The sequence below is a fragment of the Tetrao urogallus genome (genome assembly GCF_951394365.1).
Source record: "Tetrao urogallus genome assembly, chromosome: 27".
Classification (NCBI taxonomy): Eukaryota; Metazoa; Chordata; class Aves; order Galliformes; family Phasianidae; genus Tetrao; species Tetrao urogallus.
This window is the reverse complement of record NC_136840.1, coordinates 1,605,832-1,627,878: the sequence shown is the minus strand read 5'-3', so window position 1 is coordinate 1,627,878 and position 22,047 is coordinate 1,605,832. Positions and strand designations below refer to the sequence as shown.

The 22,047-nt window shown below is 48.1% G+C and overlaps 1 protein-coding gene across 1 annotated transcript in view; it reads right to left on the bottom strand.

Annotated features, from left to right (window-relative positions):
* The window catches only part of LOC306956041 (tetraspanin-15-like), a gene marked incomplete at both ends in the record, with an annotated part of 36,804 nt that extends 24,365 nt beyond the window's left edge, over nt 1–12,439 (bottom strand). Inside the window, 2 exons of the mRNA XM_079547439.1 lie at nt 6,267–6,452; nt 12,353–12,439. Coding sequence (XP_079403565.1) covers nt 6,267–6,452; nt 12,353–12,439 — 273 coding nt within the window. The remainder of the gene's footprint in view (nt 1–6,266; nt 6,453–12,352) is intronic.
* Nucleotides 12,440–22,047: the final 9,608 nt, after the last annotated feature.

Sequence of the window (22,047 nt, the reverse complement as noted above, 5' to 3'; positions counted from 1 at the left end):
ACTCCCATTCTGAGACCAAGACAGATGTTGCAGTGCACCAGGCAGAGCTACAACACACTCATGCCCCCCCCCCCAAAAAAAAAAACACACAAAAGGAGGGTTTTATGAAGCCCCACTAATTCACTGCAAGGAAGGCTGTTGTTATTGCAGTTGATACAGGGATGAGATTAAAAAAGAAAGAAACCTGCACAAGAAACAAGTCAGAGCAAGCACCAAGTAAAAGAACACAACGTGCTGGGAGTTTGCTGGTGATGCTCAACATAAGAGCTCTGGGAAGAATAAAGCATGCCTTTTGTTGCTTGCAAAACCATCCCCAACCACTCCTAGAATGACAGCAAATGGAGACACAGCAAGAAATTGAATGTGAAAGTGGAAATAATCAGTGTGGCAAAGGAATCATTCACTCCTGCAGGGCTCCAGCTCCCTCGTTTCCTCCGGAGTCAAACCTGGGCCAAGCAAATCCCCACTGAAAGCACACTGCAGTGATTAAAGAGCCCCAATCAAGTGGTGACTAACCCTTAAAGAAGGAGATCAGCCACTGCTGACTGCAGAAAGTTCCTCTTGCTGCCCTGGGGTTCCTGCTTTGTCTCAGTCAAATGAAATGATAATGATTGTAATAATGATAATGCAAAAAAAAAAAAAAAAGGATTCAAAGGAGAACTAATTAAGAAGGCTGGGAGGCCCTTGCAAAGCTTTTTCTGACTATATATTTTCCTGGGATTGTTGTGTTGGAACGTTTGCAGATCTGCCCCACTGCTGAGAGTGCAGCGGATGAGCCCAAAGCACAGAGCAGCTCAGCCCCAAATCCTGTCCCACCTCACCTCGTTCAGGCTGTGCTCCTTTCACCCCTAGCATTTGCTCCAGAGCTGGTGATGGGCTCAGCTCCCCAGAAAACCTGAACACTGCTGCTATGCAAACCTCAGGCTCCCTCATTTATCCCCACCCCCTACGCAGCAAAGCAGAAAAATCAAACCAGTGGTGGTTTTGTTTAGAGAGCCTCTGATCAGAGCACTGTGGGCTTAGCAAGGAAATGTATGTAGATCCTCAAACAAACCTCTGTGGGAGGGAGTTTCTTCCATTGCTTTCTCCAGTGGGCTCTATTTGTGTGCTGATTACCAGGAATTGCCTTCTGAGGGCTTTGACCAACACCACTGAAAGCTGTTGATATTGAGGTATCCAAAGGAAGCTCTTCACTATTGATGCAAAGACTGCACCCCAAGGAGCAGCAAGCTTTGAACCCTAGGAAGCAGACAGACCCCAGGCTGCAAAGAGCAATAGGAGATTGCAATGATGATTTGTACGAGGCGTGCTGCAGTTAACCTTCAACCTACAGGGAGAAAAAGAAGGAGGACAAAGTCCTGGTGACCTGCTTGCACCAGCAGTTGCAACACTGGATGCAGCTGCGTGGCAGCTTTTCTCATGTAATGCTGCAACCAGAAGGAGCATTTACTTATCCCATCTTCCACTGGCTGTGGTGTTTAACATCCCACACAGTGCACTGCCAGGCCAACAGAGAGCTGCCAGCCCAGTGACTGCATGGCTCTCTCAGTTATTATGTGTAGCAATTAGAAATTCACACTAGTTTTGAGGAGCCCCCAAACCTTCATCTTTTGCAATCCAAATTTGCAGCCATTTCTCTGAAATCTGCATCAGCCCTGCTTGAAACAGCATCCAATGGGACAAAGCAAGCAGCGGGGCCTCTTGCCATGGCCAAGGCAGCAAGGACAAACCTTTTGCCTTGCTCAAACCCCAACCTTAAACCCTAGACCCTAAACCCCATCCCTAACACCTCTGCCTAAACTCTAATCCTAACCCTAACCCCAACTTCAGTCCTAACCCTAATCCCAAATGTAACCCTAATCCCTAACTCTGACCCTATCCCTAAACCCCAAACCTAACCCAGCATAGCACAGGCATAGCAGTGCCTGCTTGCAGCCCTCAGGAGTGTTTCTTTACAGCAGATATTCAAGGGACTGCTTCTTTTTGCTGGCCTGGAGCTGAGCATCCCACAGTTAATTGCTGAACCGGGTACCCTACACAAATGCTTTGCCCCAACTAAGAACCACGGAACCAAGTGGAATTAGCCTGAATCAAGTCTATGAGGAGTTGGAGTGCCAGCAGTGCACCCACAAGCACCACTTCCTTTAAATTGCTTTACGTAGTGCTTCCAGATGTGGGAAAAAACAAGTGGAAGTTGCCACTCACTGATGTTTTCACATCTGCTGGTTGAAGTGGCTGCTGTTGGTAATGAATTAGTGCTGGCGATGTGGCAGAGGGATGCTCTGCAGGGCTCCGTTGCAACAGAGGTTTTCTGTGTCATTTTTGCCCTTTTTTTCCATCTGCTTGGGAACAAAACCAGCTGCTCAGCCCCGCTCAGATCTCAAAGTGCTCCTTCACACACGGCCCCTCTGATTGCTTTTGTTCAGAAACAGTGAGGGCCACAAAGCTTCAAATCACTGTAGTATCTGACTACCTTCAGGGGGGAATTTATCTTGCTGGGAGGACAATTCTCCACTCACACAATAGCTCTGTGATTGCCACCCACAGAGTTTGCTCCCTCTCCAAATTCGCTCCCCTCTCCCAAACCTGAAAAGGAGACATTCGCTAGCATTTAATCTCCCTATTTACAAGTGCCATCAGAAGCTGTAAAGGGAAAAGACACACTCCAAGCCCTGCTTTGGAAGTCATGTCCTGGCCTCAGAGGTAAAATAAGAAGAAAAAAAAAAAAAGCAAATTAAATAAAAGTCAAAGCTGCAAGCGGTTGCCTGTTTGCTTTTCACATCTTGGCACTGCTTACACTTGGAAACAGCACACAGATCAATAAATATATCTGTATTTATACATGTTTATATATATACACACACATATATGGATACATATAACTTGAGAAGTCCAGAAGAGTGAACACAGCAGCTGATCCTGTAAACCCAAAGACTGCAGACCCAAAGTCAAATCCTGCCCTGTATGACAAGGCAGAAAAAGAGGGACCCAAAAAGCTGACCGAAAGAAGGGAGGCAAGTTGGATTTCTGCTCCTACTTCAGCTTTTGTTTCTCTCTTGCACTGCATAGAACAAATGCAAATCTGCAGAAGCTGGGCTTATCCCAGTGCAAGAGATGCAGGGAGCAGCCTGTCCCATGGCATTTCCAGACCTTACACCAAACCCACCCAGCTCCCACAGCCATCTTGCTGAGTGAGAGCAATGCTGATTTTAGAATCAATTTGCTAAACCGTGCTGAACTTGCTGAGAACAGAAGCAGGCTGTCTTTATCAGACAGTTTCCGATTATTCAAGCCTGGAACAGCAAAGGAAAACTTGCTGCTGAAGCAGAAGCTTCCAACCCACTTTTGAGTGCAAGTCTTCCCAACACGTTGGCCAACCCCGGACCCCTCCATGGTGCTCGTGTTGGAATTGTGTGTTAGTGCTTCTATTCAGGTGCAAGCTGACAGGTTTTCGTGGGGCACAGAAATATTTTCTCCTAAATAGAGAACTTACTGCTCTCTGAATGAGCAAGGCATATTTTTAGATGCAGAGGCAATTCCGTTTTTATCAGTGATTTTAAGTTCAGAGCAATATTTTTGCTCATCACTGTGAGTGTGTGGTCCCAGGAAATGGCAGGTGCGAGTGTTCAAGCCAGCTACAGCACATCTCCACGTGTCTCTTTGGGGATCATGCACTGAGTTTCCATAATCATCAATACACACCATTTTATTCTGTCTTATTGTACATTCTCCAGGGTCTGCCCTGAGCCTGCTTCTGGAGCTCAGGGTCGACCTCCCTTCTCCGTGGTCCCTGCATCATCAAATTCCCACCCGAGGTCAATTGACTGCAAAGTTCACTAAGGAATAATGTGAATAACGTCTTTTCAAGGCTCTGCCTGGAGAAATGTGGGGAAAAAAAAAAAAAAAAAAGGTATGAAACCATTTCTGCAAAAGGAAAGAAGGAAAGCGACCCTGAATGGGTTGGTGCACAGGACACCACGTCCACTCTGAATGCAACCAAGGAAGAATTGAAAGGAGCCTTTCCAAATTCAGCAGCTGTAAACTTCCTACAGATTCATGGCCTGAGCACTCACTTCTGAATGATGGATAGAAACACTGATGCACAATTCCAACATAAAAACAATGGAGAGTTCCAGGGCTGCCACCATGTTTTGCTGATATGAGCTGGTGAAAGCACAAAAAGGCATTAATTCAGTGCCACAAAACCATGCTGACATCAATGGTCTTTCCAGTCTCACTAGGGAACTGTTGTAAGCTAATGGTATGAAGAGCTTCTGCTGGGTAAAGTGCACCTCCACTGGGAAAGCCTGCTGTCACCTTATCTTCTTTGTGCTGATGCTCATCAAGCTGAATAGATCTGTAGAGGAAACAGCATTTCAGCTCAAAGGCAGGGAACTAGGCTTGATTCATTGCCAGAAATATCATTTCCCCTATTTGCTGCTAGAAAAGGGATCGTTGATGTGACTGTGGGCCATTTGTGCCACTCTGCAGCCAACAACAATTGACCAGGGAGCCTTGAGTAACCCTAAAAAAACCAAAATCACAATGCATTTCAATGCACAAAGTCAACATCCCCCTTCTTACATCCCAGCCAAAAGAGCTGCAAGGGTTGTTGTGCTTGATAACTTGCACATGCTTTACTTTATTTATTCCGCACAGCAGGCGTGAAGCTGGTTATATCTAAAGGGAGACAAAAGCAACCCAAATGGGCAGGATTACTTTTTTCTCAGCTGTGCCACTACAGAATTGATTTGACTGACAAGCTGTGAAATGCAGTTAATGAGCTTGGGTTTCTGTTGGCCCCGATTGCTACAAGGATGACAGTTCCTACCCTCTGATGTGTCAATTTCCCACTTCTAAAGTCAGCCAAAGAAAAAGAGTATTAGCCGTGAAACTTAAGGAAGTATTAGCAGAGAAAGGAAGATATTATCAGAAATTTGAAGTAATTATCCTTCTTTGGAATAATCCTCGGTAGGATGAACACAATGCCATGTAGTGAAAAGTGAGATGGAGGAAAAAAGAAGATGTAATTTACTCGACAAGCAACAGAACTTCAGCTTTGGCAGAAAAATGTCATCTGGGTTTATGGCATAAAGAAACACAGAGCTTTTCCTATTGTTTGGGTGGACAACAAAAAGAGGGTTATGTTCTAGAGATATAAGTCAGCCCAGGGATAACGTGGAATTCACAAAGAAAGATAAAATTAATTTGATAGGGAATTAATTGAAAATTGTTATTATTTTTAGCAAGCAAGCTATCGGTGCTACTGAAATACCACAATTAAATACCTGGGCAGGACTGGGCTGGCCACTAATTTAGAGACTCCTTCAAACACAGGTCAGGAGGTGACTCGTCCAGAGCTCTCCAGCAGAGCACACGATATCACACTGCAACAGAGAGCAGCTTCCATCCCAGCCCCCCTCCTCAATGCAGTGCAAACCACCACCGACCACACGTGGCATGAAACAAGATGTATTGGAAAGCAAGGATATTTTCAGCCAGTAACACGGGAGCAAAGACAATACGGGCTTCCCGATCTGTATTAATTTGAGATGCAAATGCTGAGCAATTTTTAAAAGCAATATTGCAAGGCAGTGGAAGGGAGTGCTAGCTTCCCAGTGTTTGATTTTAATAAGCGAATCAGCTCAAATCAGTGGGAGGGGAGGCTGTTATGGGGGTCATTAGCATGCAAGGCACACACACACCAGCAGGAAGGCTCTGTAGACCAGCACAGAATATTCATCCAAAGCATCTTCCTCACTGAGAGAGCATTGGTCACAGCTGAAAAACCAACTGAGCTGTCACCGAGTTTGTCAGTGGACGCCGGCCTGGGCTGAGCATGATGGATGAGCTACGTCCCCATTTGCAGGCATTTGCTTATAACATAGCTTATAAACTCCTGCAGCCTCAAGCTCCTTGCTGGGGTCTTGTACCAGATCTGCAGGTTGGTGGCTCTGCCTGTAGCAGGGGGGTTGGAACTCGATGATCCTTGGAGCCCCTTCCAATCCAAGCCATTCTATGATTCTGCTGGCATTCTTGATGCCCCAGGAGGAAGGCAGCAGCTTCCCAACGATGTGGATAACTGGCTGCCAGCTCTGCAATCTGTACACATAACTTTTCCCCATTACTGTCCACTGGCTTCACGGCTGAGCTAAAAGCATCGAGGGGCACACCCTTACTGTAATTCATGGTAGTGACTCATTAGGATACGTTAATTTCCCTCCTTGAAACCAACCAGACCAACCCGGCAGCAGCGCCAGCCTTACTATCTTCAGAAGAGTCCGGTTGTCCCTGAGGCTCCCCACCATGCCGACGAAGGAGACGCTGAACATGGTGAAGCCCAGCAGGAGCAGGATGATGGCTGGAGCGAGGAACATCCCTTCCAAGGTTTTGTGCTTCTGCCTCTCCACTTCGGCATAAATCCCAATGCACAGGATCACGAGGCCGATGATCTACGAGGAAAGTGTGAGACGTGCATCAGATGCCAAAGGGAAAAAATCAGAAACTCTGAGGAAAAGGGGGAGGTGGAAGAGATCCCAGAGGAAGAAAAATGTCCAGTGTACTGCTAGATAAAAACATAACACGATGAGCGAGCTGATGGGTCAGACCCAAAGGGTGACTGATAGAAAATGGGGTTCCATCGGGGTTCCATCTCCCTCCATGGCAGCCCTACATCTCCCTCACAAAGGAGCTGCATTTTGCAAGGTTTTTCCTTTTCCCATGTCACCCAATGCACCTGGCTGCTCAAGCTGACCCTTGCCCTGGGTTCACAGACCCTGGGCTGTATACAGCAATACTGCCAGCCTATCCACCCGAACTGCCACCCATAGACCAGTCCCCCAAATTACTCATTCCACTCCAGCACCTCCCTCAAGCACCACCTTGTACCAAAACCCACGGCAAGCCACTCAGTCTTTGTGCCATGGATGAAAAACATCATCAAATGTAGCAACGGATTATTTATGACCATCTTCCTCCCCTCTCTCCAATAAAACAGCCCTAATTGAGAAAGAGAGCCCAAGGGTGCCAGGATAAAACAGGGCTCTGAAAAGGGCTATTTTCATCCCTTTGGTTCCTACAGATGAAAGCCAACACGGAGATTCCAAGCACTCGGAGCTGTCAGAAGCCATTCCCAGCCCAACCAGCATGAAGCTGACTCCTGGAAAGGTCAGAGTGGAAAGGAAGGAGCATCCCAAGTGATTTTCCTGCTGCTTTTTGCAGCTCCACCATCCTGCATCTCAGTAAGAAAATACTGCAGGAAAGCTTCAGCTCAACGAGGAGAAAACCTCCTTTTCTCACTCCTTTTTCCATTGCTTTACCTTTCCAAGAGGCTCCATTTCTCCTTAACGAATTCACTCAAACCCTTCTGGTGAATTTGTGTTGCCGATTCAATCCTTAATTTTCCTGCACAATCCTTTTGGAGGAATGATTTATTTTCTTCTCTACTCTGGCTGGACTCTATTTGTGGAGTTACTGTACTCAGTTTATGTTTAGCCATCCCTGTCCACTCCCAGGCTACATCTCACTTACAGAGAAACTGAAATCTCCCAGAAAGTCAAGTCCAGATCTGTGATATTTGCAGACTGTTCAGCTGCAAATATCTAAACAGGTGGGCCTATTCCTGATAACAGGCTTTTCATCCATTTCCTTCTTTATCCTTTATTTTAAGCACCAGCTTGGCTCGTTGGGATTAGGCTTGATGTAATGCTTCTCTCTTACAGCACATCCCAGGAGTTAGATGTGCACACTATGCTTGTAATCTCCACTGCTCCTCCTGCATGCCAATCAGAAACACTTTCTCCTTTTTAATTCATGATCTGTGATGCAAATTAGGGAAGAGACCACGGAAAACACATAAAAGAAACCCAGGAGTGGGGCTGAGGGCTGGGCACTCAAGGGACAGATGACGCATCTTACACAGACTGGGCTTCATCTGCTACCAAGGGAAAGAAAACAAGGAGGGTTTTCAGGCTGCATTGCTTAACAACAGCCTTCCCAGGGCTGAACTGTTTGGGTTTCCCAGGGCTGAATGTTTCCTTGAAACATTCCAAGCACGTGGCATGCAGGAGTCCTTCCTCCCAGCATCACCATAGTCCCAGACAACCCTGAGCACACACCTCCAAATTTTCTCTTACCCAAGACTAACAAGTGAACTGGAAGAACCCAAATTAGCAAATGCTCGGCTGCTCTGCCTGAATTTCTCACCTCTCTCTGCTCAGCTCTTGGCTTATGAAGTCCCCCAGCATTCTGCAACCCGTTCTGCTAAGGGTCGCCACTGCAGGCTGGAACTTCTAGTTAGAAATGAGATGAGTTGCTGCTCCTCAAAGCACCTTCAGGCATGAGAAGGCACCTCACAGAGCAATGCACACCCTGAGGAAAGGGATGGATATACCAGAACCTCTCCCAGCAATGGGAGACTGCAAGGAATTAACAGTGAAGCCAGGAATATAATGAGTTTCCTAAGGACAAGAGGGGATTGATGCTCTAAGGACAAGAGGGAACTGAAGGGTGGCAAAGGGATTTTGATGAAAAATAGCTGGAGAAAAAAATTCCCTGAAAGCAATGTTTCTACCGAGAAACAGTGGATTATGGAGCAAGTTGGCAGTGTCAAAGCCTTCACAAATGAGCTCATCAGCTGAAGAAGAGCACTGAAAGCAGCAGGAAGAGATTGCACCACTCCCTGCAAAGCCTGGCTGCTCTGGTTTCCATCACTGGGTTCATCTTGGAGGGGTTGTTTTTGCCATATGAATTCAGCCAGCACAGATCTTTCTGATTCCTGGCATCACAGCTGCTTTCTACCACACGCGCTCAGTGACGTGCTAAGGTACATAATGAAGTCTGTCAGTAAACCCTCTGTAGTTACACACCAACTGCCCGGTGATCACCTTAATGCAGTGCAAACTCGAGGCAGCCAGCAGCTGCCCGTAATGAGCGCTCTGCAATGCATCCAAGAGAAAAAGCAAACCTTCACTTACTGTCTAACGAGAGGATGATTATCCCATTTCTGCATAATCACTGTGGGATCAAACTGCCACTGTGGAGAAAGGCAGTGCTGTATCTGATGGCAAAAATAAAGAAAAAAAGAGCAGGGGGATTCTGAGGGCAGCATCCCTGCCAAAGCAGAGCAACCTCTGCAGCCTGCCAGGGGCCAAGCAGCAGGCATGGCTCTCCCCAGGGTGATCAGCATTAATGAGATGAGTCAGTGTTAATGGCACGCAGTAATTTCTCCTCATTCAGGAACACCGAAAGTCACAACAGTGGTTTCAAACCCAGGCAGACAGGTGATGCGTCCTAGTTTTGGCTGGAATAGGGTTAATTTTCTTCTTAGCAGATTGCATAGTGCTGCGCTTTGGATTTAGGATGAGGACAGCGTTGGTAACGTGCTGATGTTTTAGTTACTGCTGAGCAGTGCTTATGCTAAACAAAGAACTCAGGTTCTCATGATGTGACAGAGGGGACAGGAGCTGAGGGGACAGAACCAGGACAGCTGACCTGAACTGGACAGAAAAAGAGACCAGAAAAAGGGCACAAACATTCTGCCTACAGAGGCAACTCCTGTCAGCCACGAAGGGGAGCTATGCCTTCAAGGAAGACCTGCTGTGTTTCCCAAACAAATGAATACCTGTGGAGAAAGGTGCCTGGTACCAGAGGGAATTGGCTGTTCTGGAGGAGATGTGTGATTTTGACCTGGTCAACGAGCAGCCATCCCAAGATTCAGATGCCTACCAACCCAACTCACTGGAACCAATGGCCTGGAAACACAGAGAGAAGCCAAAGGTGGATGACACAGCTGTCATGCCTCAACAACACGAAGAAAATCTCCCTTCCTCCCTCTGGGTCTGTGTGTTGGCTGTGGACAAACATTCCCAAGAGCTTCAGCAACTCAGAGAGAATCTATCTTCCTTCCCACCAGTGCAGAGCAGTAGCTCATCCATTAGAAGTAAGAATTCCTCTGCTTGAAAAAGGATATAGTGAGTACGCACCGTGATGCTTACTAATTTCCTTCCTTTTCTGTCCTGTTAAACTGTTTTTATCTCAACCCATAGGTTTTTCCTTTTGTTTCCGCTCTCCCCATCCTACTGAGGCAGGAGGAAACACTGAGTGCATTCAGACATGGAAAAACAGAATGCTCCCGTTTGAAGTAAAATTGAAAACAGAGCTACTTCACCTCTGACAAGCAGCCAGGACGATGAATGGTGTTAAATCTGATGGTATAAAAGCAGCCAGGAGGCCTGTGGCATGCTGGCTGTCACACACCTTCTGTCTCTCATCACATAAGCACAAATATCCAATGCCTGGCAGATGCAATCCAGAGAAAATAAAAAAAACCAGAGCTACCTGCAGGGTAACAGACCTCTTTTGCTTATTTTCTTGGAGTGTAGACCAGGTCTCCAGCAGCTCTGGGAGATGATGAAACCCTCAAGGGGGAAATGGGAGGTAATGCAATGGGCTGTAATGGGCTCACAGCAGTGCTCCATAGGAAGCTCCAGCCCAACACACAACTCTCCAACCTCTGGGCAATTGGCTCCATGCATGGTTTCAAGCCACTCTCTGGTTTATCCTACACTCCTTTGCTGATTTTCCCACCTATATGTATTTACTTTCATTACAGAAAAGGGCTGGAGAGGATCCAATGTTGTTCTTTTCTCCGTTGAACCAATTCCCTGCAGGCTGGATAGAAAACCACATCACCTCCCCTTCCAAGTCTCCTCGGTCCTTCCCAGTGAATTATTCTGAATGCTTCTCCATGGGAGGTGCTACGTTTTCAAGGCCTTCACTCAAAGCAACACGACGTGTCTGCACAGTAATTACTATCGAGTGCATTTGGCTGCAGCAAAACAGCCCCCCGTCACGTCTGGTTAATGAGATGGGAGAGCTGCTGGATGGACACAGTCACTGCGTGCATCTCCAGAACTGGGTCAGGGGGCTGGAAAAGCCGTGAGATCCGTGTGGATTCAACAGAGCAATGGCCAGCACAGGGACTTCCCTGGGGTCCACAGGGAGCACACACATCCCTGGTTAAAGGCAGGCTGGGTCAGAGCCATTCCAAATCACCTTTTTGCAGCTACTTCTCAGTTAATGAGGAATTACTGAGACTCTTCTTGCTCGCAGGCTGGACCAGCCACACACTGCTGTGTACCCCACAGACTGCCCTGTCTCACTGTGCACCCATCCATCAGCACATGGCATTGCACATCCCCTCGCTAATCTACATTTGCAAAGCACAGCCAAGAGCTACGGTCAGGCAGCTTGGAATTAAAACAAAACAGCACTTGTTCCTCATCCTTAAAGGCATTTCCAGGAAAGCAAACCTCAGATCCGTGCAGGAAACAAAACCCCAGTGACAAGGGGTGGTGATGAATCTCTCACTCACACTCAGAGGTGAGACGATGCAGTTCTCCAACCCCAGGAGAGAGAGCTGCCCTCCCATGAGCTCACCGATAGAACAAACAAATCAATAAGGGGCGAGGGAGGCATTTTCAAGCTTTGTTTGCAACCCTATTTACTCTTCAACCTGCCCAGGAACACCAGAGATATTTGTGTATTCAATTACTCTGAAACAATTAGGCACGCATGTCACTACACACACCCAGGCAACACGAGTGCATGGGGCAAAGATGATTAATTAGCTGTCAGGAGGAAATACCTGTAAATGCTATGGACTGGATTATGCAAGGTTAACCCTAGGAAGGAGCCAAGCTCACACGGAATTTGTTAACCAGGGGTGCACAGAGCTCTGGTGCGGGGATTTCCTGCTGATTCCCCAGGCCTCAACACATGCTTACACCTTCCAGCTGCAGGAGAAGCCTCACCCCATCACATCTGCCTCAATGATTTGAAACTGCTTAACGATAAGAGTTACTTTTCCTCTCAAAATAACCAGCCTGGTCCAAATAACCACCGCTGCCACATCCACACCAATGGGTTCTGCCAGCTGCTCCTGCCCCATCCCCATCAAAGCACGTGAAGGGAATAGAACAGCATTGCTGCCCGGTGACCCCTTGAGTGATCAAAGTGTTAAATCTGTGTTTGCTGAGTGCTTTGAAACACAGCTCGCTGCCACAGGGCATTTCCAGGAGCTGCTCTGGGGGTGGGCGGTCCGAGGACGGTGCTTTTAAACGCATCAAAAGCTGCAGTTTTCCCTACTATTGACCAGCTGGGACCCTTTTTTTCTTTTTTGCTGATGTAAGAGGGACTCTGCGAAACACACAGCACAGCACCAGGTTTTATAGTAGAGATTTGATTCCTGGAAGGAGGAAATTTGGACACTGGAACATGAAAATTGAACCCATGGGGGTGGGACCGTGGGGAACAACAGCAGGAAAAACAGCAAAGCAACCCGAGCACCTACCGAGAAGAGAGTGGCATAGGTGGACAGAGCGAATTTGACGCTGTAGTAATAGAGGAGGGAGTTTCGGCACTCGGAGCCCTGTGCCATCCCGGGGCGGCCGCTCGCTGCCTGCCAGACCCTCCCCGCTCCGGCTGCTGGGGAGCGCAGACATGCGGCCGATGCTGCTGCACGCAGCACCAGCCTTCAACTTGAACTGCTTCCTCCTGGCAGGGACCCAGCCTGAAAGAGGGAAGGCAGAAACGCGAACAGCCGGAGTTAACCCTTTGCTGCGCCTGCTGCTCGCCTTTGTTGCCGAGATCGACGGCGGAGCTCCGTGCGGGAAGGTTTAATTCGGTGGACGTTCTGCGGGGGTCTCCGGAAAATTGTTAGTGGGGTTGCAGGCAGGATCTCTTGGCATTCCAGGAGTGCTGGCAGAGCTGGGGGTGGTCCTGCAGTGATGTGTCTTGCAGCAGCAGAGAGCTAGCGGCAGCTCCAAATGGAACAGAAATGGAGCAGATTTCCGCCAGGCGATCGTTTGGAGCTCGGTGCTGGAGAACAAAGTCCGTGTTTGCCTGCTGCAGATGGGGCAGAGCCTCTGCCTCAGCTCTGCCTCGAGCCTGCAGCTGCCTGGGCAGGAACAAGGAAACAGAAGAGAAGGTGTGTGGAGTGGGAAAGCAGCAGCGTGAGACCATACGGGAGGGGTCTCCATATCAGCCTCCACAACACGGCTGTGAAAATGGAAAACGGGAGAGAAGATTCATGTTTAACAAAAAGAGCAAAAGTGAGGCTGGAGGAGCTGGGAAATGGATTAAGGAAATGGTGGACGGATTAAGGGAAACGCAGCCGCTGCTGTGATGTTGCTTCCTTGATGCTGGGAAGCACTTGGGATCACCAGCAAAGGGAAAAACCTTCATTTCTGCAGTGTGCTGCAGTGTGGAGAAGTAAAGAAAAAAGCACTGCTGTCCACTGCATGGTTCATTGCCCTGGGAAATGTTTTAAAAAGCCCCATCAGTTGATGGGAAGGCAGCAGAAGAGCAGTGCTTCTCTCTTGCAGAGAGAAAAGGAGAATTATAGTGAGGTTTGGAGAAGTGCTGTGACTCAGGGCTGCACCCAAATGCTCGGCCCCATATTTACCCATCTATGGTGCTAGAGTTTCTCACATCAGGTCTTAGGAGATGAAGAGCAATTCAGCACAGCAAAAGAGCATACCCCACAGTCCTTTTGGCTTACCATCCTGCTTTCAGTGGTTGTTACACAGGGACAGAGTGGGCTGGCTTTGGCGGTGCGTTGTCTCCCCTGATGGGATGGGCCATAGAATCACAGAATCAAGGTTGGAAAAGATGTCTAAGCTGCCCAAGTCCAACCCCAACCCATCCCATGGCTCTGTGTAGCTGTGCCAATGCATCGCCACTCTCTTAGAGAAGCATTTCCTTAATACCCAACCTCAACCTCCCCAGCACAACCTGAGGCCTTTCTTACTGTTGTTACCTGGCAGAAGAGGCCATTGGCTTCAGTCACTCATCAGCCCATCCAGATCCCTCTGCAGCACTTTCCTGCCCTCACACAGGCCAACCCTTTCTCCCAACGTTGTGTCATCTGCAAACTTTGATGCAAGGTTTCTTAAACAATGGCATTTGGCTAATGCTTTATTTAACATCTTAAAGCCTGAAGCTCTCGAGCTGCACGTGGGAGCCATTCTTATTTCTTGGGCAGTGCGTACACCAAGCTGCCAGCTTCCAAATTAAATCACTGCATTCTGTAAGCCCAAGCTACATTTAACCATCAGCTCCCACCTAAAATGTAGCCCTTCCCCACGCCGAGTCGTCTCAGCTTTGCTGTCCCTCTCCTGTAGCATATGAAATCATTTAACAGATGCACCAGCAAATGAAAAGACTTTCCATGGTGCAATTGCATTGCTTGAATGACAGCTTGGCCTGCATTTTCCCAGGCAGGCAGCAATTAAAGTGGAAATGTTAATCTGTGCTGCTGCAAACCACGGCGCAGCTGGCTCAATACCATCGTGAGCAGCCATCAAGAATAAAGTGAGCAGTGGGGATGGGAGGAGAAATCGTTCTGAGGAGTTAAGATAATAAGCAGGCAGCGCTGGGTGGTGATGAACAGGAATAAAACCGAAGCATTAATGTGCAATTTTCTGATTTGTAAAACTCTGATTACAGGAGGAGGGCGAAGACTGGGGCTGGGGGATGCCAGGCTCAGCATCATGCTGTGCCCATGCCAACCGGCACAGAGATGTGCAGCAGAGGCATTTCTGGCTCCTAGGGTTCAATTGCACTTGAGCATCCTCCTGGCTCAGGCAGTTCTGTAGAGCATCACCTCTAATTGCACAGCACAGAGCTGTCCTTCACAAACCTGCGTTCTCCCCTTGAGAACCAAGCGATGCTCTCAGCCTCGGCAGCCTGAAGCCCTGCAAGGAAAGCAGAGAGGGCAGGAGAGCTTCACATTTACCATGTCTGCAAGGTTCACGTGTGCCAGGAGTTTCTGCCTTTTCCCTGCAGCTCCTAAAGGTCCCATTCACTGTGTTCACTTTTCCCTGTTGTTCTCCTTATTTTTAGCCATCTTTGTGCTCAAAGCCCCAGAGACTCTGCTCCAAAGCCCGAAGTCGCTGACGTTCTCCCTCTTCATTAAAACACCTGGCTAATTAACCCACATATAAATCAAATCATAAACTCATTACACAGGTTCCCTGCGCTAGGGATAACTAAGAACTTAAAACAATCCTTCTGTCTCTCAATCCCACGTGTTGAGGGTACAGAAACACTGATGGAGGCTCTGCTGTGGCTTTCCTACTGTCCCTAATTCTCATTCTTGGGCTCAGATTTGGTCTCTTCCATTGGTGTTTCATGCCTGGCCCTGACACACCAGCCTAAGTATGCTAAATAACAAAGCCATGGGGCTGCAGAATTGACCCAGCAGCTTAGGGTTGGGAGTGGAGGAGGAATTCTGCTGCTCCTTTTTCCAAAGGACTCCAATGGATTTAGTTTTTAGTGGATTATCCTGAGCACATACACTCCGTGTTGTTGCTTTTTCCCTTATTTGTGCATATTTTCTTTTTTAAAAATCAAAAATCTTCCTGGAAGGTCCTCGAGCTTGTTATGATCACCCAGCACAGAGCCAATGCAATCAGGCAGCTGTAATTTCAACCGTAGCAAACATCCCTCCTGTGGTTTGCTTGCATTTTGGGAGGGAAAGTTTCCATGTGGGGATTGAACGTGCCATCACAACAGAAGGCAATGGGTGGGAGAGACCCTGTGTCTCATTCAGCAATGCATCACTGCTGCTGTCACAGAACTATTTGGCAGCTTAGGTGCTCAGCACACCGTTAAACCACCAACACACAGCCTGGGAACCAGAGAAATTGCTGCTGCCTCATGCCCAGCTGCACGCAGGAGACATGCAAGCTCTTCCCAAACTCCAACCTGTGCCAACACACTCCAGCCCTACAGCAATAGAGAAAACCAAAACCTCAAACGCAATAACAGCTTTCAATTTGCAGAAGTTATGCATGGCTCAAGCACCAGTGCAGCTTCTGTTCTTTCCCAACCATGCAATCCAAAGTCAGAGCCCTGATGATAGGCAAGCATCCCCCAGCCCTGCTGTACAACCTGTGATGCTGTGATTTGATGATCCCAACTCTGCTCCCACCCCCAGGCCTCCAAGAAGTTAAGAACCTGAGCAGAGTCCTCTTGCTCCCAACCCCTCCCATTTTCACACTGCACTTGTAGCAAAAATCAGACTCTTTAACATACCTCAGAGGAGCATCTGAAGCCACCAGAAGCAAATGTGACTAATGGGGAGGAAGAAAAGTCCCCATCCTGGGTTGACTTAAAAGCTAAAAAGCCAAACTCCAGTCTGAGCTCTGCACTGCAGCGTTAAGGACTCTGATCAGCCACCCTGTAAGGAGAAAAGCCATCATGTCATGGTAGAAAACTATCCTAGCCACAAGTAGGAGCAGATTTTGGTGTGACACCATCTCTCCAAGCTTGCAATTTATCTCCATTCATCTACAAAGCAGCCCGAAGCCAGGTGCCACCAACTCCTAGCAGTGTCAGGGTCTGTTTGTTGGTTATCCCATGGAGGAAAAAGATTTACAACCCTGCACCAGATCCCTGGAGGAAAAGCCACCAGTCACACAAATTAGCCATTATAAAACCATTTTGCATGCAGCATCAACAGCACAATTTAGCCTACTGACAACCATCTGCCCCCATGAAACATCTGCAGCTTCTGCACCCGACGGAAAAGGTGGGACTGCAAGAGCTGCATCGCCTCCCCAACCCCACAACACTTCAGTTTCCCCCCAAATCTGAAATTCAGAACACAGAGGTCCTGCAGATGGGATTGGGGTGGCCGGGGGGATGGAGCAGTTTGCTGGTGGAGCTTCAGAACCATTTGCAAATTGAGGCAAAACCAGTGAGCACAAGGCCAAGCTCCCACGTGGCCTTCCCATCAATGCTCCCCATTGCAGCCCACTATAGGTCAATAGTGCCCATGCCAAGAGCTGCCTCCTCCACTGCAGCACCGCCAGTGAAAGCACTGATGGTTTAAAACCCCTCAGTGCTCACTTCAACCAAGAGACACCAACTCCCCAAAGCCTCTGCACAAATACACTGAGCAGATGCTATGCCGCACTGAGAATAGATAGAATAGATCCCCAGGAACGAAAATTGCTTCTAGATAGATAAAACACTGCTCAGTGTCCAACAACAAAGCATTTTCCTTTGAGGGATGCAATCAGAGGCGCAGCACCCAGTGAGCTCCAATTGCTGTCAGTAGTCAGCCAGCAAAACCAGTGTGATGCCGCACACGATGCTGAGGTTTGGCATTGGTTGTAGTGCTGGAACAGGGGCCAGATCCCTTCCCTTTGTTGTGACAGTTTACCATAAATGTATGTTTTCCAGCATCGGTCTCAGCTTGAACTCACAGCACAAATGACTCATTTCTGCTGCAGGAAAAGCAGAGTTTGCAGGGAGGAACCTCAGTTAAACAACAACTGAGGAAAAGAAAAAAACCCAACACAACAAAGAATCACATATAAATAAAGGAAATCAAGGAGCCAAGGGCAGAGTGACGCCGCCAGCCCCAAACAGCACAGCTCAGGGCCATGCCAAACACCAGCACAACCCCCACCACCACATCTGAGTGGGAGACACCAGCTGACAACTGGATCTACCTACAAATCAACCCCTGCAGCCCCTTTCGTTGCTCCTCCAATCCTTACCCATCCCAGTGGCTTTTCCCTGTGCTCAACACCCAGCGAAGTCATGAGGGCCTTTTCCATCTCTTGTCTTCAGGAGCTTTATCCATCCTGACGGCTGCTGGAGCAGCTCACAATACAGTTATCTAATCAAGCCCTTCCTTCAGCAGCGTCTGGTGAGGGAACAGCAGCAAAGCCTGCACGGCACTGGGAGGATTCTGCCTGGGCGCTGCCCTCGGTTTACTTCCAGCCCAGGAGAAACATGACTGGAAATCCAAACCCACGCATTGGCATCATCCTCATCTCAAGGGACTGGGATCCCAAGGCCAGGCTGTCAGCATGGAGAACGCAAGCATCTCTTCTTCTGGGAGCAAAGCGTGAGCTGCCAGGAAATAAGGAAGCTTGTCTGACAACACCCAGAACATTTACGCTTGGCAATTTCTCAGACACCCTCAGGAAGGGCTTTTAAGGAGGGAATCCCAAGCTTTAGCTGTACCAGTCAGCTATTTCCAGCTGTGTTTTTTGGCATTCTCAAAAAGCACTCGCACTGCAGGAAGCTCTCGCTACCATGAGTTTTCTATGGAAGCTCAGCACACTCCAGGCAGGATGTTGTTGGCCAGTAGCAAGGAGACCCCATCCAGCTTCATTTCCCAAACTCAACCCAAACAATGGTGGCTTCCAAGTCATGGAACTGCTCCCTTTTTTTTTTTTTTTTTGGGAATTGAGCTGCAAACTGATTGGGGAATGTTTGCATAGAGCCAGGATGCTGAAATCTCCCTACGTTGCCCCCAAATTCCATCAGCTCCAAGTCATTTCCCTCCTGCCCCAACACCGAGCCATCCTTTTTTATTACTCTTATAATGACTCTGAAATGTGCAAGTCAGTGTCCAAAAGAAAAACAAGAGGAGGAAAGAAGAGAGGTAACTCGAGCAAGATGTATTTGGGTTTAAATTGCTTCGAGCAATCATCCAATTGAGCTGACTTCATTTCATTTGCACACAGCCCTGCGAGCGGAGCGCTTTGCGTTATGGATAATCTCCGCTCTTCATTTAGAGCACTTTTGGCAGACGTTGCCGGCTGGAAATAAAGCCATCATTTAATAAATAAAGGCCAACACTTGGAAATGCGCAGTGCTCCCGACCTAACTAAGAGTTATGTTGAGTGGAAAAGCAGCAGAAGCATATGGAGATTTCTTTGTGTGCTGCTGGCCAAGCCCTGAGGAAGCTAAAAACAAACCAGAGGTTTTTCCTTCTGCTCTCAAGGCGCTGCAACCTCCCAACAAAAACACCATCATTAGGGAGGACGGGCTTGGACCACATCCTGGTTTTGGACTCGTTCAGTCTTCCTTCCCAGCTTTGGTTGCTGCTCCTCTGCTGTGCTTCCAAGCAGCTGTTCCAAACAGCCCCACTGGTTCCATTCCGAGAAATTCAGTCACTTCACTAAAACTCCCAGCAAATCCTCCCCAAATCCCACAGCTCACCTTTCCCTCAACTCACTTTCCAGCATGCCCTGGGCACCTGCAACAGGGAACACATCAGTGGACTCACCCGCAGCCTGCAAGGCACTGCCAACACCATGGCTGCAGATTTCTTTTTAAGGAGAAAAGGAAAAAAAAAAAAATCATCTCACCTTTGATCTTAGCATGCTGGTGTGGACACTGTGACCAAGCAATGCCTGGAGCTCTTCAGAAGGGCCTGACCCTTTCCTGTCAGAAGGGCCTTCCTGGTCAAAGCAGAGATTAAAAGCTGCTCAGAAGCAGACATTTAACAACTGCATCCACTTCAAGCAGGAATACCTGAACTTGGAGGCTGCTGCACCCTGCAGATTGGGTGACAAGCCTGCTATCATCCCCAGCCCCAGATATCACATCCATCAGCATGAGAACAGCTTAGAAGAGAGCAGCTCTCAAGAGTTCCTATCGCTGAGATGCCTAAGGCTTGCCTTCTTTCCTTCTTTGGACTTAAGAGATCAAGATGGGTTTCCAGTTGAAACACAGCACTTTGGGCTGCTGATGGACTGCTACATGAAATGCCCAACCCAGGAATGACTTTCAGCAGGTAGCTTGGAAGCAAAGCTGCTAAGTGGGAAAAAGGCCAGTTGGATGCTGCAGTTCCCCTCACACAGCAGGAGTGTGCTCTAATGGGGACCAGCATGGTGGGAACTGCTGCCCACAAGGATGCTCAGAGCCACTTCCCACTGACCTGAGCCAGCTCATTCATTGCAGCTGTGAGACCCCCTCTGGGCTTTCCCCACTCAAACAGTTTGCGGTCATCACAAGGAAAAGCTGGAAATGGATTCCTGGGAGCTATGGGTACATCAAGTGCATTGTCATTCAGCCATTCACTTCATGATGAACACTTGGGTCCTCCCCATCTTCCAAGTCCTCCAAATTGTCTGGATCATAGAATCATTAAGGTTGAAAAAGACCACTAAGATCATCTAGTCCCACCACCAGCCATCACCAAGCCCCTCAGTGCCATATCTTCCAGCTTACACAAGCCAAAGAAAGCAATCTGCAAAGATACTGGGTAACTTGCCCAAGGGATGTTGTACCAGCAGGCAGACATTCTGAGAGGAACCCAGTTTTGAACAGATTTCATCCTTCTGGAGGCTCAGCGCTGAGGGATTTGTCATGGTGAAGATGGGTTGGGGTTGGACTGGATGACCTTGGAGGTCTTAATGACTCTTAATGACTCTATTGTTCTATTTATGGATGCTAGAAACACAGCTGTGAAGCATCAGTAGCAGGGCTGCTCCCTCCAGCAACTGAGCACTGTGTTGTACCTTTAATTAAGTAGTGCGAGCACTGATATGAGCTGTTCACCTTCTATACTTTCATTCATTCATTCACTTCACCTTCTCACATTTGAAGCATTACCCCCTGCACTCCTCTTTACTCCCAGAAGTGGGTTGTCTTTTTTCTAAACCCCAGCCTGATTTTCCTTCTCAAGACATTTCTGCCCTTTGCCAGCTCCTCACCTTTTCATATTGCCAGTTCAAGTGCAAATACCTCTCTCCCCATCAGCAGCTGTCAGGACTCATTCCTCTTTCCCTCTTGCACTGACAGAGGTGCTGTAATGGTTTTCACACCCAAATGCATTGCTCATCTCACATTTGATTTGGCCAACACATCCCTGGCTGCGCTTATAAAAATCTCAACCCAATTTCTGCCTCAAGCCATTTAAAGCTATCCACATAGGTTGCATTTTGAGAAGGGTGTGGAGAAAAGAAGCAAAAGGAGCAGGGCAAGTTCAGCTAAACACTTCAGGCAACGTTCTTGTACCAACACACTGCCCAGGGAAGTGGTGGAGTCACCATCCTTGGAGATGTGCAGGTAGGGCACACAGGGACATGGCTTAACGGTGGACTTAGAGGGATGGTTGCCTTGAGGAGGTTGGATATTGATGGATATTGACTTGATCAGGTTGGATATCAGGAGCAATTTCTTCTCTAAGAGAGTAGGAACACACTGGCACAGGATGCCCAGGGCTGTGTGAGGATCACCATCCTTGGAGGTATTCAAGAGAAAGGATAAATGTGGCACTGAGGGATGTGGTCAGTGGACATGGTGGGGGTGGATCAGGATTGGACTTTGGGATCTTAGAGGGCTTTTCCTACCTTTATGATTCTACTGACAGAAAGGCTTTCTACCACTTGCTACCATTTCTCTTCAAGCTCGGGGAGGGGGGACGACTAGGGGAGAAATCCCTTTGGGAAAATGCAGCTGGAATTCTCCTGCAGGATAATAACAGCACACAGATAACACCACACCTGAGTGCCAAAATACCCCCTGGACAATTGGAGGGCCCCCCAGCACAAACCCACCCAACTCTCTGTCCCTGCGTGAGCCCCACTGTCTGAAAGCATTTGGACAGTTTCTGGACAGCATCCTTCCCACACATGTTCTCACATCACCTGTCACCTCCGATGTCCAGGACCTACGCATTAAAAATCCATCTGCTAACAGCTCTGCGTAAGAACCCTGCTTTACCTCTTGCAGGATAGTTTTTCAGCAACTTCATTTTTCCACTACAACATAAAGGAGAGAAATCCCAGCCAGACAAGTTGGAAACAAAATACACTTGGGAAAGGAATATGCAAAGGAAGACGACTTTTTGCAGTTGTTTTGAGATAGAGCAATATCAGGCAATCAAACCCAGCCCTTAAACAACAACTAGTGGCTTGCATAGGAAATGGCCATGAGCAGAGCTGTGCTCTGCAGCTACAAGCAGCTCGGGCAGATTCGTTAGCACAGCTTGTCCTCCAACCCCAGCAGTTGGGAGACTGGAGCTGTGCATGGAAATACGCATTGAACAGGAAAGGTATCTCAAGTGCTCTGGCAAAAGCCAATCTCAATCTCACTTAATATTGCCTCCTTGCAAAGAGGATGAATTAAGTGCTTCTGGGAATTGAAAATAGTTTAATTAGCTTCTTCTTGGTTTAGGGCCAGCTCATTAGTTCATCGACAGCTAGGGAGAGGTAGCAAAGCAGATTTCAGTGG